The 24,037-nt window shown below is 36.3% G+C and overlaps 1 protein-coding gene, 1 long non-coding RNA gene and 1 other non-coding gene across 6 annotated transcripts in view; 2 read left to right on the top strand and 1 right to left on the bottom strand.

Annotated features, from left to right (window-relative positions):
* The first annotated feature begins 815 nt into the window (after positions 1 to 815).
* TFCP2 (transcription factor CP2) overlaps positions 816 to 24,037 on the top strand; it is a 58,276-nt gene continuing 35,054 nt past the window's right edge. For 3 of the 4 annotated variants that reach the window (XM_032492850.1, XM_006192424.3, XM_006192423.3), the window contains exon 1: positions 817 to 1,658. In XM_032492850.1, the coding sequence (XP_032348741.1) occupies positions 1,537 to 1,658 (122 nt within the window). In that variant the 5' untranslated portion in view covers positions 817 to 1,536. Of the gene's footprint in view, positions 1,659 to 24,037 lie in introns of all 4 variants that reach the window. The other variant, XM_032492849.1, reaches the window with a different exon arrangement.
* Positions 6,604 to 6,675, bottom strand: TRNAD-AUC. The gene has a single exon. It is a non-coding gene; the product is annotated as a tRNA-Asp (tRNA).
* On the top strand, positions 7,571 to 22,644 carry LOC116667587. The gene is made up of 3 exons (XR_004324478.1): positions 7,571 to 7,792; positions 15,606 to 15,609; positions 22,633 to 22,644. It is a non-coding gene; the product is annotated as an uncharacterized LOC116667587 (long non-coding RNA).

Below are 24,037 nucleotides of genomic sequence, written 5' to 3'. Positions count from 1 at the left end.
GTTTGTAATAGGCTCTGAAGTTGGCAGTCTAGTTTAACCAATTTAAGCACTTAGCCTTCTCTCCTTATTGGTAAAATTAAGGCTATTAATATTTGTCTTTAGAATTGTAATTCTAGTTACAATTGTTTTGAGGATTGCTGATAATGTAACAAAGTTCCTTGTATATAGCTGATGCTAAATAAACAACTGACATTATTATTTAACCCTCAAAGGAGGAAGATAGAGCAGGTACGTTTATCCCTATTTTTCAAATATGAGAAAGCTAAATCTCAGTAAGATTACACGATTATTCTGGTCACCAAGCTAGTAAGTGAAGAAGCCAGCACAAATCCCGATCTTCAGACCACCACCTTTTAAAAACCGCATCACTTTCACCTATCTCATGCTTTCCTATTCAAAAGCATTAGGGAAAATGCGAAAGATAAACACTATCAAGGGAAGTAGGACTTAAATTGAGTCTTGACCTCCCGGAGAGGTTAGTTTAAGGAGAGGGTATTCCAGGAGCAAAGAACCGCGTGTTAAGAGGGTTTGGGTAACAGTCAAGAGTCAACCAGAGCTGGGTGTGGGTTCAGTAAGACTAGAGCAAAGGCTCCAACCACGCCTCAGTGTGCCGACTTAATACTTAGCAGGCGCCCGAAAACAGGCTGCTCCAAGAAGGGCCGTTTAAACCGGCCACCTGACGCACGCCGGGTCCTCTTACAGACTAGCCCAGCCCATCTCCGGGGGCGGGGAGCCGTGGCGAAGCTAGCCAATCATCACTGCCGAGGCCGGTGAAGCCTTTCTTCATTGGTAAACCTCAGGGTAACGTCACGTTCGCCGGATCGGCGAAGGAAGAGGGCTCCATGATTGGCTGGCGCCGTGGCCCCGGGCGGTGGAGGAACCTGGCGAGTCTGGGTTTTAAACCCGTGCTGGGCTTTCTCCATCCATGTTTCGAGGCCATGGGGAGCTGCAGAGGGCTGAGAGTCGGCTCAGCGCAAACCCGGATTTGGTTCTAAGAGCCGTGTAGTTTAGAAGGGGTGGCCGGAAGTGATCTTGGGCTGACCGGAAGTGAGGCCTGGCGGGGAAAGAGCGGATCCTGGGAGGGAGGGGGCTTCCAGCAGAAAGGGGCGGGGGGAAAAGGTGCGAAAGCGGCGTGGAAGCGCGGGGTAGGCAGCCGGTAGCTGCTACTGGTCTGTTTGGAAAGCAGCGAGTGACCACCAGGAGCACAAGGGGAGAGCCCAAAGCGTGGGAGTGCGAGGAGTCCAGGGTTGTCTCTGGGCAGTCTGGAAGAGTTAAGCCAAACGGCCCTCGCGCGGCTCCGGAGAGCTGGGGGGAGGGATTTTGGAAGTCAGAGCAGACAAGAGCGAGGATCTAAGGGTGCGGGAGCTTAGTTGTGTGGGCAGTGCGGGTCGGGCTTGAGGGTGGCTGGTGGATACTGCTTGGGAGACCTTGGTTTGGAGTTTTCTACAGTCTTGCAGTCTTACCCACGTTGGGTAGAATCACACTGCTCGCCTTTGTACAAGAAACGGTGTCTCCTGAGGCAAGGAAGGAGCCAGGATGGCCTGGGCTCTGAAGCTGCCTCTGGCCGATGAGGTGATTGAATCCGGGCTGGTGCAGGACTTTGATGCTAGTCTGTCCGGGATCGGCCAGGAACTGGGTGCTGGTGCCTATAGCATGAGGTGAGTGAGATTTTCCCAGCCCCTGCACCTTATGAATAACAAAGGCAGGATAGAGAATGGTGGGGGCGGAGAGGTGTATAGGGTTAGAGAAGCTCTCAGCGGTTAAGGAAAAGGAACTTATTTCTTTTGCTGTTTTAAATAGTGAGTATTGTAGTATAAATGGAAAAAGAGATTGTAGGCAGGGTCAAGAAGAACGGTTCTTGATTAGCAACCAGATAAAGGCTGAGAGTCTGTTGTGCCAGCGTGGGTGACTTGGAGACTGTCGGTTTGTGTGTGTGTGTGTGTGGGCGGGGTGGGAGGGGATAGGTTGCACTGGACTTACGTGAAGAAGAGGCCACATTGAACGTGAGTGAGACGTCTAGTGAGTTGGGGCTTAATGATGAATATTGGTTGACTGCTTGTTGGCAGGAAATTTGTGACCTTAGTGAAGAAGTCCACACACCAGTATCTTAATTTGCTTTAAGGCTTTACACAATTCTAGGATTTCTGACTTTTGAAACATAAACTGTGAAATGAAAAAGTGTCAAAAAGAACTTTTAGATGCTTCTAGACCTTCATGTATCAAGCCAAATGTTGGTAATAAATAAATAAATAAATATCTCCTTTCAAAGCAATATAACCTCCCATGTAATTTATTTGCATTCATTAGCTACTTTATTCCCCAGTATAGTTTGTTTTATTTGTAAGATATGCAAGAACCATGTCTGGAAATGTTGAAACATCTGCATCCTAATGTTCGGTGGAAAATAATTGGATTTCCAAATGCATTATAAGGCTTAATCTAAATAAGTCAGAGACTTTAGAACTTAGCACTTTAATTAGGTTTATGAGTTTATAGGGAAAAGATGCCTTTTATGGGGAAAGTAGACAAATTTTGCATTCTGATAGTGAGATCCTCTTGAGAGTTATAAAAGTAAACTTCCTTTCTTTAACCCTGCTAAGCCAAAGTGGACTTTACTCACTGAAGTAAAATTATGAGTTAGAACTTAATACTTAATCTTCAGGAATCTTTGCTTACAGTTAGAATAATAAAAGCTATCCTTGAATACAGACTTTAGTGATTTTCAGGAAAATTTGAGTTCTATCATGCAATGCTCTTAGTCTTGAGAAATTTAACTCTTAATTTTGTCTGTCCTTGTTTACATAAGTCTTACTATAAAAATAGAGATTAACTTGGTCTGAAAGTAAATATCCTGACCATGAGCTTTATGTCAGTATCTGATACAATATTTGATGATTTATGCTGTTGTTCATGTAATGATTACCAAGCGCAAAAAGTTTAGTTTTGTCTAGGTTATCAGAGTTTAGGATAGAGATAATGAACTATAACTGTACTTGTTATAAAAATAGTTTAACATCATCAACAAACACTTGGGCATCTACTGTGTGCTCTCTCTATCATGGGAGAGATTGCTTATTACATTTATGAGTGATTTCCTATTCATACCCTGAGTGGTCCTCACAGGTATTAGTAGAATGCCTTGCATATTTACACATTTAGAATTTTTTTTCCTTCATCAAATCCACAAGAGTTTTCAAACATCACTTTATGTTTTCCCAAGAGCACAATGTACAAAAATTTTACGTAGTGTTTTCTTTTCATGCATTTTGCTGTTGTCATAATTCTCTTGTCTCTTACACATTTTTTGGGGGGGAGATAATTAGTTTTATTTATTTATTATTTTTTAATGAGTATTTTTTTAATAGAGGTACTGGGGATTGAACCCAGGACCTCGTGCATACTAAGCACACACTCTACCGCTGAACAATACCCTCCGCCTCTCTTATACACATTTAATCATTTGCATTAGTTTGTGTTAATTAGATATTAATTCTCAAATTTAGTATCTATGAAAGTCATCTTATAAGTTCTTATAAAAAATAGTTTCCATAGTCTCATCTTTGGTGGTTATCTGGGGTACAGGCCAGAAATCTGATTTTTTAAAAATAAGTTCTTAGATAATTTTGTTGCACATAGTCCAGGAACCACATTTTGAGGAACACTGACTGGTGGAGTTTTTATACTCAAAGACAATGATTCTTTGCTTTTCCTGTTTGTCCTTTTAACTAGACCTGTGATCACTTTTCCTACAGCTTTATTAGGGAAGATATTCTCTTTGACAAGTGATTTTTTTTTGTAAAATATTTTCCCTTACGTATTTGTTTTACCATAATTTGCTTATCTCTACTGCATCTTATAATAGTTTTGCTTTTATAAATCTTTTGGTTTACATTTTATAAAGATTTACCTTAGCTGGATTTCTGTTTTTGATTATTGATCTGCCATTGTATTCAGTTATTATTCTTTTCATAAGTGGTCCTTTAATAGTGTCCTTATTTTTTTCTTTACATTTTAATACATGGCACAAACTTTATAGTTTGAAAAAAAGAAATTCCCTGAAAACGTGCTGAGTGGAAGAAGCCAGTCACAAAAATACTGCATAACATGGTTCTAATTCTATGAAATATCCAGAATAGGCAAATCTATAGAGAAAGAAAGTAGATTAGTGGTTGACTAGAGCTGTGGGTGAGGAGGGAATGGGAAATGGCTGCTGATGGGTACTGGGTGTTTTTTTTGGCAGGAGTGTGATAAAAATGTTTTTAAATTGTGGCGATGATTACATAACTCTGACTACAGTAAAAAATTGTACACTTTAAATGGGTGAATTGTATGGTATATGAATTGTACCTCAATAAAGCTGTTATGAAAAAGGAGATTAATTTTTTGTTTTGTTTTTAAAAATGTTCCCTTTCATTTTTTAAAGTTGAGGTGGAATTCATATTACATCATATTAAACATATTAAAGGAAACAATTCAGTGACATTTAGTATGTTCACAATGTTGTGCAACCACCACCTCTATCTAGTTCCACAACATTGTCATCACCCCAAAAGGAAACCTTGTACTTTTCAAACAGTTGCTCCCCATTTCCCAGCTCCCTTCTATCCTTGGTAACCATTAATATGAGTTCTGTCTATGGATTTACCTGTTCTGGATCTCGCATAAGTGGAATCATATAATGTGTGACCTTTTGTGTCCAGTTTCTTTCACTCAACATAATGTTTTCAGGGTTCATCTGTATTGTAGCATTTATCAGTACTTTAATAATTCATTCCTTTCTATGGCTAAATAATATGCCATTGTATGTATATATCACAATTTGTTTATCCATTCATCTATTGATGGACATTTTGGTTTTCTCCACCTTTTGACTATTATGGGTAATGCTAACAGCATTATGTTTATAAAGGAAATGTTTATAAACATTTGTGTACAAATTCAGGTTTAGACATTTTTTATTGAAGTATAATTGACATAATTTACTAGTTTTAGGTGGACAGTATGATTGGATATTTGTATATATTATGAAATGATCACCACAATAAGTGTAGTTAATATCCATCACCAAATGTAGTTACAAAATTTCTTTTTTTCTTGTGATGTGAACTTTTAAGGTTTAGTCTCTTAGCAACTATAAAATATGCAATACAGTATTGTTAACTCCAGTCACCATGCTGTACTAGACATATGTTTTCATTTCCCTTGGATATATACTTAGGATTAGAATTGTTGAGCCATTTGGTAATTCTATACTTAACCTTCTTTTTTTCTGTAATTTAAAATGTATTTTTTTAGAGCAGTTTTAGATTCACAGCAATATTGAGAGGAAGGTATAGAAATTTCCCATAAATTTCCAGCCTCTATGACACATGCATAGCCTCTCCTAGTATCAACATCTCCCATCAGAATGGTGCACACTCTGTACCTACATTGATGAACCTACATTGACACATCATAATTTCCCCAAGTCCATAGTTTACCTTAGGATTCACTCTTGGTGTTGAATGTCCTATAGGTTTGAACAAATAGATAATGACATGTATCCATCTTTGCAGTATCATACAGTGTATCTTGACTGCCCTAGAAATCCTCTGTGCTCTGCCTATTCACTCCCCCACTCTTGCTCCAACCCCTTGCAACCTTTGATCTTTTTCCTGTCACCATAGTCTTGCCTTTTGCAGAATGTCATATAAATGGAATCACACAATGTGTAGTCCATTTCACATTGTCTTCTTTCACTTAGTTATATGCATTTAACATTCCTCCATGTCTGTTGATGGCTTGATAGCTCACTTCTCTTAAGCACTGAATAGTATCTCATTGTATGCACCACAGTTTATCCCTTCACCTAATGGCATCTTAGTTGCTTCCAAGTTTTGGCAGTTATGAATAAAGCTGTTAAAAACATCTGTGTGCAGGTTTTTGTGTGGAGATAGTTTTCATCTTCTTTGGGTAAGTACAAGGGATGTCGTCATTGCTCCCAAGCAATGCCTGAGGGTTCCTGTCTCTCCACATCTTGTCAGCATTTGGAAGTATCATTGTTCTGGATTTTGGCCATTCTAATAGGTTATAATATATGCTTAACTTTCCCAAAAATTGCCAAGCTTTTTGCTCAGCAGCTGAACCACTTTACATTCCCACCATCAATGTACAAGGGTTTATATTTCTCTACATCCTAGCCAACACTTTTTTTTTTTAAATTAAAGGCATCCTAGTGAGTGTGCAGTAGTGTCTTATTGTAGTTTTATTTTGCATTTCCTTAATGATCACAATGTTGAACATCTTTTCATGTCTTTGTTGGCCATTTGTGTATCTTTGGAGAGGTGTCTATTCAAGTCCTTTGCTCTGTTTTAAATTGGGTTGTCTTTTTGTTGAGCTGTGAGAGTTCTTTATATATTCTGGTTGCTAGATCATTATCAGCTATGGTTTGCAGATATTTTCTCCTATTCTGCAGGTTGTCTTCACATTCTTGATTATGTCCTTTCATTCATAAAGTGTTTAATTTTGATAAAGTCCAATTCTTTTTATAAAAAATATTTTATTTAGGTATTTATTTTTTGAGGGGGGAGGTAATCAGGTTTACTTATTTATTTATTTACTTGATGGAGATACTGGGGATTGAACTCAGGACCTCATGCATGATAAGCATGCTCTCTACCACTGAGCTATACACCCGCGCCTCCAATTTATTCTTTTTGTTGCTCGTGCTTTTGGTGTCAGCTCTAAGAATCTATTGCCAAATCCAAGGTTTTGAAGATTTACCCTATGGTTTCTTTTAAGAGCTTATATTTTAAGGTTTTATGTTTGGGTCATTGATCCATTTTGAGTTAATTTTTGTGACGTAGGGATCCAGATTTACTTGTTTGCACGTGGATATCCAGTTGTCCCAACTATTTGTTCATTCTTTTCCCAATGAATGTTCTTTACACCCTTATTGAAAATCAAGAGGCCATAGATGTAAAGGTTAATTTGTGGACTCTTAGTTCTGTTCCATTGATTGATATGTCTGTTTTACCAGTACTACACTGTTGTTGTCATTTTTAAATTTATTATTTAAAGTAAAATTTTTTAATGGAGGTACTGGGGATTGAACCCAGGACCTTGTGCATGTTAAGCATGTGCTCTACCACTCATCTATACCCACCCCCAGTACCACACTGTTTTGATTACTGTAGTTTTGTAATATGTTCTGAAATTGGGAAATATGGTTTTTCTTACTTTGTTTTTCTTTTTTATTATTGTTTTTGCTATTCAGGATCCCTTGTAGTTCCATACAGAGCTGAAGATAAGCTTTTCTGTTTCTGCAAAATAGGCCACTGGAATTTTGATAGGGATTTCAGTGAATCTGTAAATAGTTTTGGGAGTATTACCATCTTAACAATACTGGGTTTATCAACCCATGAACATGGGATGTCTTTCCATTTATTTAGGTCATCTTTAATTTCTTTAAGCAATGTTTTGTAGTTTTCAACGTATGAGTCTTTCACATCCTTGGTTAAATTTATGCCTACATATTTTATTCTTTTGGATGCTATTAGGACTGCTGTTTTTCATTTATAATAATGTCTTCAAGTTTTTACTCAGAGGTGTTTTTTGTTTTGTTTTTTTTCTGTGAAAGGGTGTTAAATTTTGTCCAGTGCCTTTTCTACTGAGATGATCATGTGGGGATTACACTGATTGATTTCCTTTTCTGGACCATCCTTACATGCCTGGGATAAATCCCACTTGGTCATAGTTTATAATTCTAATGTACTATTGGATTTGGTTTGCTGGTATTTTGTTAAGGATTTTTGTGTCTTTATTCATAAGTGATATTGGTCTGTAGTGTTTTTGTATCTTTTTTTTTGGCTTTGGTATCAGGGTAATGCTGGCTTCAGAATGTTAGGAAGTATCCCTTTTCTTCTCTGTCTCTGTCTCTCTCTCTCTTTTTTTTTTTTTTGGAAGAGTTTGAGTAAGATTTTTGTTAATTCTTTAAATACTTGGGAGAATTCACCAATGAAGTCATCTGGTCCTAGACTTTTCTTTGTTGAGAGGTTTTTGATTATTGATTCCATCTCTTGTTACTAGGTCCATTGAATTTTTTTTTTTTTTTTTTAATATCTTCTTGAGTCAGTTTTGGTACTTTGTGTGTCTCTAGAAACTTGTTTAATATAAATTATCTAATTTTTGTGTATATAATTGTTCATAGTATTCTCATATATCCTTTCATTTCTCTAAGATTGGTAATTATATCCCACTCTCACTTTTTATTTATTTGTATCTTTGCTCTTTTTCCCTTGGACATTATAGCCAAAAGTTTTTCAATTTTGTTAATCTTTTTAAAGAACTGACTTTGGGTTTTGATTCTCTACTAATTTTTTATTCTCTATTTCATGTTTCTCTGCTTATCTTTATTAATTCCTTCTTTATGCTAATTTTACATTAGTTTGCTCTTTTTCTAGTCCTGTAAGATATAAAGTTAGATTATTTGATTTGAGGTCTTTCTTCCTTTTTATGTGGGCATTTGCAACTATAAATTTCCCCTTAAGTACTGCTTTCATTGTGTCCCATAAATTTTGGTATGTTGCAATTTCATTTTCATTTGTCTCAAAGTATTTTTTAATTTCCCTAGTGATTTCTTCTTTTGCTCATTGGTTGTTTAAGAGTGTGTTAATTTCCATGCATTTACTAGTTTTCCAGTTTTCCTTACTTTATTGATCTCTAGCTTCCTTCCATTGTGGTCAGAGAAGATAGTTTGTATGATTTTGATCTTTTTAAATTTATTGAGAATAAGTTTATGGCCTAACATGTGGTTTATCCTAGAGAATGTTTTATGTGTACTTGTGTGAGAAAATTATATATTCTACTGTTGTTCGGTGGAGTGTTCTGTACGTGTTTGTTAGGTCTAGTTGGTTTATAGTGTTGTTCATATCCTCTAGTACCTTATTGATCTTCTGTCTAGATGTCCCACTAGTTATTTAAAGTAGGGTATTGAAGTCACCAACAGTAGAAATGTCTTTATCTCTTCAATTCTGTTAGTGTTTTAGATTCTTATATTCTTATATTTGGAGGCTCTGTTGTTTGTGTGTGTACATGTTTGTAGTTAATATACCTGCTTGATAGATTGGCCTTTTACATCAGTATAAAATGTCCTTCTTTGTGTCTCTTGTAACAAGTTTTGAATTAAGTTCTGTTTTGTCTGATATTTGTATAGTTGTTCCACCTCTCTTTAGGTTACTTTTTGTATGGAATATCCTCTTTCATTCTTTTGTTTTTACCCTATTATGTGTTGTATCTAAAGTGAGTCTTGTTAGCAGCATGTGGTTGGCCTTTTTCTTTCATCTTTTCTGCCAATCTGTCTTTAATAGTCCGTTTGTTCTTAGAGTGATTAGTGATAATGAAGGACTTATTTCTGCCATTGTGCTATTTGTTTTCTGTATGTCATACCTTTTTGTTGTTCCTCAGTTCCTCCAGTATGCCTTCTTTTGTGTTTGATCTTTTTTCTATTGTACCATTTTGATTTCCTCTTCATTTCCTTTTTTGTATATTTTAAAAGTTATTTTCTTAGTGGTTACTGTGGGTATTACAATTAATATCCTGAGTTTATAGCAGTCTAATTTGAATTGATGCCAACTTAGCTTCAAGAGTGTACATTAAACTAAACTTACTGTGGTGATCATTTTGTAATATATATGAATATCAAATCATTATGTTTTACACCTGAAACTAATATAAATGTCAATTATATATCAATTAATAAAAAGAACATATATTAATTCTCTTCCTGTCCAACTCCATTTCTCCTCTTTATGTTGTTATTGTCACAAATTACATTTTTTGTCACAAATTACATCTTTATGCATTGTGTGCCCATTACTGTAGATTTGTAATTATTGTTTTATGCATTTGTCTTTTAATCATATAGGAAACAAAAAAAGGAGTTACCTACCAAAAATACAATATACTACCCTATTTATTTATCTATGTAACCTTTGTAATGATCTTTATTTCTTTGTATGACTTTGAGTTACTACCTAGTATTCTTTCATTTCAGCCTTTCCCTTTCAATTCCCTTTAGCATTTCTTGTAGGGCAGGTCATGGAGTGATGAACTACCTTAGCTTTTGTTGAGGAATGTCTTGATTTCGCCTGCATTTTAGAATTCTTAGTTAATAGTTTTTACCTTCAGCACTTTAAATATATCATCCCTTGTCTTCTGGTCTCCATGGTTTCTGATGAGATATTTGTTGTTTATCTCATTGAGGGTCCCTCATATATTACGAGTTAGTTCCTTTCTGCTGCTTTGAATATTCTTTCATTGTCTTTGTTTTTCAACAGTTTGAATATAATGTATCTTGATGTAGAACTCTCTGGATTTGTCCTGTTGAAGTTTGTTGAGCTTCTTGGATGTGTAGATTCTTATCTTTAACTACTTTGGACTGTTCTGATGGTTATTTCTTAAAAAAAATTTTTTTTGCCTTTTCCTCTCCCTCTTCTTCTGGGAAGAGAATATGTATGTTGGTACATTTGGTGGTGTGCCATAAGCCCCTTTAGCCTCTGTTCATTCTTCTTTTTTTCTTTGTGCTCCTCAGCCTGAGTAATTTCACTTGTCTTGTCTTCAAGTTCACTGATTCTTTTTTCAGCTTGGTCAGATCGATGTTGAACCCCTCTAGTGAATTTTTAATTCCAGCTACTGTACTTTTTTGTCCAGAATGTGTTTGATTCCTTTTAATACTTTCTTTCTATTGGTATTCCATACTTGTTCATACATTGTTGTTCTTATTTCCTTTAGTTATTTGTCCATGTTTTCCTTCAGCTCTTTAAGCATAGGAAAAACAGTTAAATTATTGTCTAGTAAGTCTAGCATCTGGGCTTGCTTAGGGATGGTTTCTGTAAATTTGCTTTTTCCTGTGACTGGGCCATACTTCCCTGTGTCTTTGTATGCTTTGTAATTTTCAATTTTTAATTGAAGTATAGTTGATTTACAGTATTGTGTTAGTTTTAGGTGTATGGCAAAGTGATTCAGTCTTTTTTTTTTTTTTTTTTTTTTTTTCCAGATTATTTTCCATTATAGTTTATTACAAAATATTGAATATAGTTTCCTGTGTTATACACTAAATCCTTGTTGCTTATCTCTTTTATGTATAGTAGTTTGTATTTGTTAACCCCATGCTCCTAATTTATCCTATCTCCCCTTTCCTCTTCAGTAACCATAAATTGGTTTTCTCTATCTGAGTTTGTTTCTGCTTTGTATAGAAGTTTGTTTGTATTTTTTTAGATACCACATATAAATAGTATCATATAATATTTGTCTTTCTCTGTCTGACTTCCTTCACTTAGTATAATATTCTCTAGGTCCATCTATGTTGCTGCAAATGGCAATATTCCATTCTTTTCTATGGCCAACTAATATTCCATTGTATATATACACATCAGATGTTCTTAAACCAGTCATCTGTTGATGGGTGCTTGGGTTGTTTCCATGTCTTGTCTACTGTAAATAGTGCTGCTGTGAACACCAGGGTACATATTTCTTTTCGAGTTAAGAGTTTTTGTCTTTTCTGGATATATGCCCGGGAGTGGAATTGCTGGATCATATGGTAGCTCTGTGTTTTAGTTTCTTGAGGGGACCTCCATACTGTTTTCCATAGTGGCTGCACCAATTTACCTTCCCACCATGAGTGTAGGAGGGTTCCCTTTTCTCCACACCCTGTCCAACATTTATCATTTGTGGACTTTTTAATGATGGCCATTCTGACTGGTGTGAGATGGTATCTCATTGTAGTTTTTATTTGCATTTATCTGATAATTTGCAATATTGAGCATTTTTTCATGTGCCTATTGGCCATTTGATGTCTTCATTGGAGAATTGCTATTTGTAGACTTTTTGATGATAGCCATTCTGGCTGGTGTGAGGTGATACCTCATTGTGGTTTTGATTTGCATTTCTCTAATAATTTCTCTAAAAATGTTGAGCATTTTTACCATATGCCTGTATGCTTTGTAATGTTTTGTTGACAACTGGACATTTTGAGTATTGTAATGTGGTAACTCTGGAAATCAGATTCTACTTCCTCCTTAGAGATTACTGTTGTTACTTGATCAAAGCTGCAGTTGTCTATTTGTTTAGTGACTTTTCCAAACTAATTTTGCAAAGAGTATATTCCTTGCTGTATATTAAGTCTCTTCTGTTAACTGCACCCTGTAGTGACTTGACAAAAATCTCCTTAAATGCCTGCATTCAATAAGAAAAGAAAAGGAAAAAAAGAGAGTATTCTGTTTATTTAAATTTCCTTGTCTCACTCTGCTAGGGAAAACACTTTAGCCATGGGGGTTAAAATGGTGGCCAGCCTCTACCAGCTCCTCAGCAATCAAAAGCAGTGATCAAGACACGTAATCTTGATTTTTGGAGAACAAGATCCCTATTACCCACCATCGCATCAGCAAGCTGTAGCAGGATCCTGGGTTATTGTCCTCAGTGCTGCCTGCCATGGGACTGGGAGCTGGAGCATGATTGATGCTATGCCAAATGCTGAAATTAAAATTTACCAGCCTCTTTCTTCATCAAGCACTCCCTTAGATGCTGAAAGTTTTGGACTAGATTCCAGAGTTTCAAAATAGTTGCTTCAAGTATTTCTTGCCAGCTCAATAGTTGCTTTGGTGAAAGGACCAATTCCCAGTGCTTCCTTCTCTGCTATCTTACATGACCTCTGTCCTTAATCTACAATAGCTTTTTAATTGGTCCAATCCTGCTTCTAACTCTGCATTCACCACCCCCCGCCCAGTCTATTCTATACACAGAAAACTTTGTGTGTGTATTTTGTTCATTTTAGTAAAAAATAATTTCGAACTTGCGGAAGATTTGCAGAAATAGTCCAAAGAATTTGTGCATACCTCTCACCCAGATTCCTTAAATGTTAGCATTTTACTAAATTTACTTTATCTTTCTCCTTATCTCTCTTCACATACCTAGAATTATTTTTTTCTGAGCTAAATGTTTAGGAGTAAGTTGCAGATGTGATGTACTAAAGTGTATCTTTTTTTGAAACAAGAAATTCTCCTACATAATCATAGTATGATAATCAAAATCAGGAACTCAACACTGACACAATACTGTTATCTAATCTGTGGAACTTATTCACACTTTCCAACTATCCCAATAATGTCCTTTATAGCAGAAGAATATCCACAATCAGGTGTTGACTCAGTTGTCATGTTCTCTTGTCTCCTTTAGTCTACAACAGTTCCTGAGTCTGTCTTTGTATTTTTATGACGTTGACAATTTAATGAGTACAGGCCAGTTATTTTGTAGTATATCCCTCAATTTGGGCTTGTCATTTCCTCATGATTAGATACAGTTTATGCACTTTGGGTTGTAGTGCCTAAAAAGTGATGCTGAGGTCTTCCCTGTGTATCATATTAGGATGCAAATGCTATTGATGGGTTCCATTACTGGCAGTGTTAACTTTGGCCATTTAGTGAAGGTGGTGTGTGCCAATTTTATCCATTTTAAATTTATTATTTTGTCATTTGTAATTAATAAATATCTTGTGGGGAGATACTTTGAGACTATGTAAATATCCAATTAGTTTTCAAACTTCTACCTATCAATTTTAGCACTCATTGGTGATTCTTGCTCTAATAAGTTATTATTATAATGATTGCTAAATGATGATTTTCTAATTATGTCTTTCCTTCTAAATTTGTTAATTGGCTTTCTCCTGTAAGAAGGAGCTTTTCCTTATTTATTTTTATCAACGTAGCCTCATAGATTCTTACTTTATTCAATAGATTGTCATCTTTTACTATCACTGTATATTTTGATCAGCTCCAGATTTGGTCAGAGGAACTCCTTCAGGTCCACACAGAAGCCTTTTAAAATTAAGGTCTTGTTAATGCCTATTTTCTTGGCATAACTATTAATTGCACTCTCCTTCACTCACCAAAGTGTCCCTGTTTGAGTGATAAATTACATGATTATCTTACTTAAAATGTAGATCAGATCATATTACTTTTCTCCTGAAAACTCTCCGGTGATTTTGTATCTCACTTTGAATAAGCGCTTTAGTTTTGGCATTGATCCACATGGGGTGCCCCTGTGACCAGCTTGTCTGTATCTACTCTCCTCATTGCTTACGGGCCCCAGCCACCTCTAGGCTTTTTACAATTCTTCAAATGCGATGCACACTCCTACCGCAGGGCCTTTGCATTTGCTGTAAGTCTAACTGAGATTGTCTTCTACATTCCTCACTGCCTGTAGGTTTCTGCCTCGATGTCGCTTTATCAGAGAGGCCTCCTCTAACCACCTTCACATAAAACAGCAAGCACCTGCTTCCTGTCAGCAGCACTCTGCCTCTCTACTCTTCCTCTTCCCCCCCTCCTCGTCTGTGTTATTCATTTGTTGGCCTCTTTCCCCAACTAGAATTAATGCTTCTTAAAGGCAGAGCATTGTTTTGTTTTCTGCTGTACCTCTAGTACGTAAGAAGAGTGCCTAATAATAGTTTGTGCTGATTTGTTGAGTGGGTGAACTGAACTCACTCTCACTCTATTTTGTTTCAAAGGCAAGTAGTATAGCAGTTTCTGAAACAACTGTTTCTCTCCATCAACCCTGATTTTTTTCTCTTCTTTGTTGTTTCTTTTTTGCTTTGCTACTTGTTCAGTACCGTTTTTTTTTTTTTCACTTTTTCCCCCTTCAGTTACCACCTATCCATCTCCCAAATTGTCATCTCTTTGTCTTAGAGTTGGTCAGTTGTTACTAATTGTTCCTTTACTTTCCCTTTCATGCTGCATCTCTTATGATAGACAGTGTATTTAGATGAAATTCCTCTCTGCGACAAAGTTTATCCACTACTTTTTAGAAAATAACATCACTGTAAAAATATAAAGAAATGAATAAGAATGTTTAACTCCAAATTCAGAATACTGTTACCTCTGGGAGTTGAAGGGGGTTATAATTGAGGAAGTATACAGAGGGCTTTAACTGTTAATGCTTTATTTCTTTAACTGAGTGGAGTATACACAGGTATTTTTTATACTTTTTTTTTTTTGCCTTTTTATATGTCTGAAATACTGCATAATAAATTTAAGGAAAAAAGTCTCTACTGTGTAATCTGTTACTGGCTAGCTTTCCTCATCTTTTTGATGTGTCCTATCACATTAGCTTTTTTTTTTTTTTTTTTGACTGAAGCTCTATAGATTTTTCTTCACTTTCTTAGTTTGCTTGCCGTCTTAGAAGTCTTAGGGAAGATGACCTACAATCCGATAATGTTGCCATTCCTTACTTATCGTACTTTGTTACTGTTTTCTTTTTTCTACCTCCTATCTTGCCCTCATTCTTTTTTTTTTTAAACATTTTTTATTGATTTATAATCATTTTACAATGGTGTGTCAAATTCCAGTGTTCAGCACAATTTTTCAGTCAACCCTCATTCTTTATGTGCCTTGTTCACAGTAGTTTACAATTGTAGCTGATAGTTGACTCCCAGTATGAGTCATCAGGCTAATATCGGCAGAAAAATTAATTTAGGACTTTGGATACACATATTGGTGTTCTGATTTTCCTTTCACCACTAATTCGTGTTTGGTATGCACAGCAAGTCCAGGTTGATTCACTTAGTCATCACTAAGCAGAGTTTTATTCACCCATTCAACAAATATTTGAGTGCCACCTATGTGCTAGGTTTTGTACAGCTTGATTGTATAGCTTTGAGTCTTTATCATACACTCCCATATACAGGTGCTGTGTCTGGTGCTGTAGCGGCTGAACGACAAGTTAGATAGATTCTTCTCTATTTGTTTACAATTTGGTAGAGAAGACTTCTCTCTCCCTATCTATCTATCTATCTGTCTGTCTGTCTAAATAAATATAAATAAATAAATAAATATGTATGTGTGTGTGTGTGTGTATGATGCAGGTTAGAAATTGACATACTAAAAACACTTACAGATAAAATGCTATAGGAGTTCAGAACATAGAAATACTACTTCTACCTCCTGAAGGTGGTATCTGAAAGAAGAGTAAGCTTTGACCAAGCAAAGATAGAGAAAATATTCCAGGCAGAGGAACTGTAGGAATAATGGAATTGCTGGGTTATGAACTTTGTACATCTTCATCCAAAATAATACTAAATTGTTTTTCCTAGTATACTTGGAGTTTAAGTGTTTTGGTTATTCTACATCCTAGCCAACATTTTATTTAGTCAGTGTTTTAAGTTTTGTCAGTGTACTGGGTGTGGATTTTATTGTGGTTTAAATTTGCATTTTCCTGATTTCTTATGAGTCTGAACAGTTTCTCGTATGTTACTACATTATTCATGTTGTCTCCTGAGAAGTAAGTACTCAAGATTTTTTGTGGGGGGTTGGTCTTTTTCATATTTATAGAACTTTAAAATGTATTTTGGATCCTCATCTTTTGTCATTTATGTGTTTAGCTGGTATCTTCTCCCAGTTTATGGCTTGTCATTTCACTTTATGTGTCATTCGTTCCAAAGTTCTTAATTTAGTGTGTAATAATTTATCAATCTTTTCCTTCATTGTATGTGATTTTAATGTCTAAGAAATTCTTCCCTACTCTGAGGTCATAGAGTTATTCTTTCGTATTGTCTTCTAAAAGTTTTACATTTTTGCTTTTCACACCTAAATCTTTAATCCACTTAGAATTGATTTTTTTAAATTGAATTTTGTTTTGGGTATTTTTAAGAATCCAATTTCATTTTCCCCTCTATAGATATCCAATTTTTTCGGCATTGTTTATTGAAAAGCCCATCTTTTCTTTGCCGATTGATAATACCAGCTCTGTCATAGATCAGATTTCTGTATATGTGGGGTCAGTTTATGGGTTCTATATTCTGTTATATAAGTTAATTTGTCTCCTCTGAGTCAATACTTTGAAATAATATTGATATCTGACAGGGTAAATCTCTTTTATCTTTTCCTTCTTCAGGAGTATCTTGGCTATTCTTGGTTTTTGCTAATTGATACAAATTTTAAAATCAACTTGTCAAGTTGAATCTGTTGGGATATTGATTGGGATTGAATCTATAGATCAATTTGGGGGAAATTGACATATTTATGACATTTAGTCTTTAAATCCTTGAACATGATATAACTCTCTTTTAGGTCTTACCTGAATATTTCACAGATTTGTCCCTTTTGTATCCCTACTTTCATTACTGGCTCAGATTCTCATTATTTCTTACCCAGACTGTTACATTAGCTTTGCACTGATCTCCCTGTCTTTACTCTCCTTTTTCCAAGAGGCAGCCTAGCATAGTGAGATCAGGAACCAGATTTAGGAGTTTGAATTCTGGTTCTCTCAGGATTGGACAAGTTACTTAACCTCTGTTGCTTTAATTTAAAGTAGAAATAATAATAATAGTGCCTACTTCATGATGTTCTTATGACAATTAAATGAGTTAATATATGTAAAATAATTAGGACAGTGTCAGGCAAACAGTAGAGCTCAATAAATGCTAGCTATTATTATTGCTGTGATTTAAATTCTAGTGGTCTAGCTCCAGAGCCTGCCCTCTTCCTATATTCTGCTGAAAAGGAAATGAACTCAAGATATATTTTGTAAATAAAAATTCATAGGACTTGTTAATGGACATGAAGATAAGGGAAAAATATCAATCCAGGATGCCTTCAGGGGTTCTCGTTTGAGCATTTTGATAAACTGTTCCCCATCCAAAACAAGGGTGGTTGTAGATGGGGAGGGGAGATAGGCTGGGCAGGTTTGGAGGAAGATCAGGCGTTGTTTTGGTCCTGGTCCATTTGATATCCCTGGGAGACATCAAAGAGGCAGCGTTAGATAGGTATTTAAATATGGAATCTGAAGTGCAAAATAGAAGTCTGGACCTAATAGATATTTTTGGGAGTCATCAGAATAAGGTGTTATTTAAATGTACGGGAATTAACAAGATCATCTGGGAGTATAGAGGGAGAAGAGCCAAAATCAAGTCCTGAGGTTTTATGGAAGAAGAAGGATGTCCACAAGGGAGTTGAGGAGGTGTTACTGGTGAGGTAGAAAGAAAATTAGGAGAGGATATTCAGGAGGCCAGAGAGGAGAGTAGCCAGTGTAGGAGTTACAGCTGTATTGAATGCTGCTGAGAGTCAAAGATGAGCCCAGAGAAGTGACCACTGAGTTTGGCACATGGAAGTCATTGGTGGCATGACAAGCACTTCCTAGGGGGAGTGAAAGCCTAACTGTCATGGTTTGAGGAATGAATCAGAAATGAGGAAATGAAAATCTAAATATATATAGATAATTTCAGTTATGAAAGGTACAAAGGAGTGTAGCAGTAGTTGAAAGGGGATATGGGAAGATTCTTTTTTTTTAAGCCGAGAAATACTCAAACACGAATATATGCTAATGGGTATAATCCAATAGGGGGAGATTGATGGTACATGCATTGGGACAATCAGGGAATAGAGTTCTTGGGAACTGAGAATACATGGATTGTAAGTCTGTGGGTAAGGATTAGCCTTTCCTAGGAGGCGGAACTTTGCCTTCATTGTATCAGGAGCAAAAGAGAAGATGTTTTCATGGGTGGATAGGTTTGTACTTTTGGTTGTGAAAGATGCCTAGAAATACTGTGTGAGAGATTTAACTGGTAAAATTGTATGTGGCGAGGCAATAGCAAGTAACATGGAAATACTCAGGAGCTCTTCACAGGGATGGTAGATAGCTAAGTATTCAGTAAAGATTTGATAATAAATGATAGCATTTTCTGGACTATTCATCCACAAGTATAGCCCAATCATGTGTGCTGAGTAGCCTAATTATAAATAAAAGACCCAGATTTTCTACTGTTACTGTAATCATTTATTTAAACAATATTTATTGAGTACCTACTATGACCAGGCGTTGTTAATATGAGAGTGGCAAGACAAATGAAGTCCTTGTACTATTGGAGCTTGCATTCTTATGGGAGGAGTAGTAAATAGATAGGTAGATAGATAGATAGAAAACATAGATAGTGAACGGAAAGACAGACAAGGAAATTTCAGAAAGAAGTACCACAATGAAAATGTATAGAATCTACTTTAGGGAGCGTGACCAAGAATGTCTCTCTGTAGACGTGACAGAATAGCAGAGGCCTAAATGATGAAAAAAGAACCAGTCAGGCAGAATTTTGGAAATTTAACTTCTGGACAGAGGAATCAATCCTTGCAAAAGCTTTGAGTCCTTTTAGTGAAATCAGTTCATTGATGCTGTAATTCTATTAGTGTGAGTTGCATAGATAGCTGTGTGCAAGTGTGGGAGTGCACCATATTTAGAAATATCTTTGGGGCTCTTAATTACATTTTCCCTCAGGAATGTTTTAAACAGGTGCTGCTTCATGCCAGGCACTGAGTAACAATAAAGAAGCATAAAACTTGGATAAAATTTGTTTACTGTTTCTTCACTGCCTAAAACAGTGCCAGGCACATAAGTGCTCACAAAGTGTTAGATGAATGGATGAGTAAATTTGGATTTATACTTGCAATTTCCTAGCTGTGTAACTGTGGGCAAATTATTTAACATCTCAAATTACTTGATCCTCCATTTCTTCTGGCAAACAAGGATGGGGACACAGTTGCACCTACCCCACAGTATTCTTATGTAGAGGAGAGCAAGAGTAAGGAGCTACAGTTGGTCAACTGGAACTTTTAAAAAGGGAAAAGAGAGATGAGAAGTGTAATGAAAGATAAGACTGAACAGGTAGGTTGGGTCCAGTTTGGAAGGGCCTAGGGAGCCCTATTGAGGGCTCTACCATGATTTCACTGGGAAGTCACTGAAGCACTGTAAACAGAGTAGTGACATTTTATGTAGATTTATGTTTTTAAAGGTTACTCTGGCTGTAGATTGGAGGATAATGAAAGAAAGCTAGTTTTCCTTCTTGAGAAGAGTTGAAGCTTAGTGAACTGGGTGTCTTCTGCTCTGCATACCCTTAGAAATACAAATTAATTTTCTCATCCATTTGTTTGTCTGTCTTCTGTCTGTCTGTCTGTCTGTCTGTCTATCTATCTATCTATCTATCTATCTATCTATCTATCTATCTGCCTGCCTATGAGAGAAAGGTAGCAAATAATAGTTCTGCTTTGATTGCATCACCAGGCCCAACTCAGGACATCTCCACGGAATATGTTGGCTGTTTTAGAAGAAAGGGCCTTCATCAAAGGTGTAGCCTGAAGGAGGAGGAGGAGAAATTTTCATAAGCCTTGCCACTGTGAGCATAAAGGGGAGAGGGATAGCTAAAGCTTTTACCATTTCATAGGACTGATGTTCTGATACTTTTAGGATTTTCCCAAAAGTCATTAGCAGTAAAAGCGTTAATAAACAGAAAAATGTTTGTGTTTGTCTTTCACTGCAGAGAGGAATAGCAGACTAGGGAGATTGTCCAGCTTTGAAGCCAGCTAGGCTTGGTAGTGGGGATAGAATGGGAAAGGCAGAAGAACCCCAAAGGTGGTGAGTGATGCTTGCCAGTGAAGAGGGAGGGAAGTGTAACTGAAAAACAAAAACAAAAACAAATATAAAGGGCTAAGTGTGGTTTCCCTTAGTCACAGGAAAATAAAAACAAAAAACTGCTGTTTTCCCAGATAGGTCATAATATGATGCTAGACTATCAGATCTTTGAATACTGAAATGGAAGTACTACTTTTATATCAGAACTTCCAGATTCCCTGGAATATATTACCCATGGTTGTCATTCATCACCTGAATGAGAAGAGTCAGTGATTTCAGAAATTTAATAAGACAGCCTGGTACTAATGATGCCACAGGTGATGTTTTCAATTAGCAGTGTTTTAATGAGATTTGTAGGCTGGTAAAAGCTAATCCTGTGATGTAGGAAAAAAACTGAGAAAGCAGGCCTATATCTGGCAAGTCTCCTGAGGTAGGGCTTTGCTGATTCAGATTTCTTTGATTAAACTTTTAATATCTTACAAGCTCTCTGGAAGTAAATTTGTATCTGACATTGGTCAGATACTTTTCAGCTTCCAAAATAAGTAAGGCTTGCAGACAGATTTGAAATGAGAAGTTTTTAGTGACTTTCTAAGCTAAAGGAAAATAAAAAGCACATTGCTTATAGAAGAAATTAAGTGGTAATTGGCAAACAATTCAGCAGAGTGGAAATGAGGGAGATTCAAAGATTTGGATGGAAAAAAGAAATCAGTTTCATTTTTTGGTAAACTTTGAGTTGTACATAGTAAATGACAGCAGTTCAAACCTGTGGTCTCTCATAACTGTGCTGAAGAATAGTTTATACCTAGAAACACTTGTTAAAGTGCTTAAAGAACAGTAAGCCTGGTATTGAGATCTGGAAAAAAGTTCCAAAAACAGTATTCATAAAGACTGTCAGATGACCAGTATCTCTTTCAAGGGCAGCATCAGCATAAAATCCAGATACAGTGTTTTTGTCTACTGCTCACTTGTGTTTTGATGTCATATTGAACAGTCCATGTTCCAGGTTTGAAGTCGGAGGGGTATACAATTAAGCTGCTCAGGGCCAAGTTGTATAAAACACCTACTATAAACATAGAAGGCCCTTTTGAGGTACATAATTTTTACTATGTATTTTTAAATAATCCATTTATGCTTTGTCAGATATTAGTAATGCTGTGAGGATAATGAACCAGAATGTAGGAAAACGACTGATGCTTGTAGAAGAGGTAGAAATTTAGATGACGATGTTATGTTCTGTAAAAAGGCCTTATCTACTCCTAGTTTATTGCTATATCTCTGCCACCTAAAATAGGGCCCAGAACATAGTAGGTACTCAAAGACTATTTGATGAATAAGTAAAAAAAAAAAAAAAAAAAGTTTTGAAGGAATTTACTAATTCCATTGTCAAACTGAGTGTTTTCCTTCCAGTCAGTTGTGATGGATATGCACAGACCTGAACTCCCTTACCCTTAGTAGTAATGTTTCAAGATGGCTTACTGGGGACCTCTGTAAAATCAGGTCTTGGTACAGAAAGGTGGTCATTCTGGATGACAGAGATCAAACCCTTTACTTTGGTTTAGACTTAGCACTAAGTAATTAAGCTCACCAATCTCTCCTCCGCCAGTTCGGGTTTAGCTGGCACGGGATATGGCCTGAAAAGGAGTTGTAAAAGCTCCCCAAGTGATTCTTAATATGCATCCAAGACTGAGAGCTACTGGTATTCATATACCTTTCATACAGACCTGACTCCTTTAATTTAGTAATGCAATCTACAAGTACAGCAGAAGATGACTCGAAAGCTACCTTATTTCTAAATATTTTCTGACTTAAAAAGCAGGATTTGGATTGCAGCATGAATATGTTGGTTGTTAGATTTAGCAGCATTCCTTGTTGCTTTGCAGTGGAGAGTTATTTGCTGTGTGAGTTTACAAATGAAAGAGCCAAAAGTGACGCAGTAAGGATGAGTTGGAGGAAAAGCCACTTCTCTATTGAGTACAGTTTGTTTACTCTTTGTGTGAGTCTCTGTATTTAATTGTCTGTTAAAGTGGATAATATCCCATTCTTAAGGAGCTGAATTATAGTCTGATATGAAAGACTTGCCTTTTATTGTTAGTTTTTTGAATACTGATAAAGGGTCTGTAAATAAACTTGATTTAATTTAGTGCAGAGTTCTAAGGGAAAGACTAGAGCAGTGTTTTTCAAACCTCAAGTTGTGGTCAACTTTTTGAGAAATGAAATCAAATGGAAAATACCAAAATTAATGTAAGTATTGTTTTGTGAAACTTAGTTCTGTAGACACACAAATATCTATATATGTGTACTGAGTCTTAATATAAAAGTGACTGCATGTGAATGGTATTCAAAGAAGTTTGAAAGCCATAGGACTAGAGCATGTGAGAAGATGGAGGAAAAGAGGCAGTTGTCCTGTCAGTCCCTCAATGGAGCCAAACCTGATTATTAAATACATTTATTTTCTTTATTTTTCTCTCACACGGTTTGTATGTTTATGTTTATTCTTTACTCAGTTGCTAATTTTTTGAATCTAGCCATATTGTTCAAGTTCTTTACTATTTCTTTACCTGGAGAGTGAAAATAAGATAAGTATATTTTATTGGCAGTGTAGTTCTTATAGCATCACTTTGTTGTTTTAAAAGCTATCAGTAAAGCAGAGTTGTCATACTGTTCTTTTCTGAGATGTTATGTGCTTTGTTGTTTATTTTTCCTTGTATACCACACAGTGGCTTTTGAGATATACCTTTGTGTGTGTGAGGATTGTTTGTTTTTTTTTTAATAGAGCTATCCTAAGTAAGGAAGATTTAATGTCTTCCTTTACATAATCACTACTACTACTAAGTTTTATTGTAAAGAATTCTTTAGAAACATTAAAACAGGGTTCTATTCCTTTATCTTATTGCTTAACTACCCCCAGAATATAGTGGCTTAAAAACCATGGTTTATGACTTCTCATGAATCTGTGGGTTGATTGTGCAGATCTTTTTCATGTGAGGCTGCAGAGATCTGGGGGCCTAGGCTGGAATATCACATGTCTAATGCCAGGCTCTGCTGGGACACTGGGATAGTTGATTTCGTCCCCTCTCCCCCTCCCACCCCCTGCCCCTTCACCACACCCCCTCCCCCAGCCTCAAGGCCTCTCTCTCTTCATATAGCCACTCCATGTGATCTCTCCAGCAAGGTAGCCAGACTTCTTACCTGACAGTTCAGGCTTCCCCAAAACACAAAAGTGAAAGCTGACAGCCTTTCTTAAAGATTAGTCCCCAGGTCAGAACTGGCACACTGCTATTTCCTACACATTGTCTTTGTTAGAACAAGTTACTAGCTCAGATTCAAGGTGGAAGGAAAGCCACATAAGGGTGTGAATACCAGGAGAATATGCATTATCAGAGACCATTTTGGGAGATTAGTTATCAAAGGGACATTTAGCAGCCTAGTTATGAAATCTCATGCAATTTTTCTGATATAAAAAACTTAAGGCTACATTTGGATTGTCTAGATTTTATTTATTTTCATTTTTTCCACAACTTCTGTTTCAACAGTTGCCCTGTTACAATTAGATAGGAACTGTCTAGCAACTATTTACCTACAAGTGAGGCATAAACAGGAAAAAACTTAGTAA

Source organism: Camelus ferus, chromosome 12 (assembly GCF_009834535.1).
Source record: "Camelus ferus isolate YT-003-E chromosome 12, BCGSAC_Cfer_1.0, whole genome shotgun sequence".
Classification (NCBI taxonomy): Eukaryota; Metazoa; Chordata; class Mammalia; order Artiodactyla; family Camelidae; genus Camelus; species Camelus ferus.
This window is presented reverse-complemented; position numbering and strand designations above follow the sequence as displayed.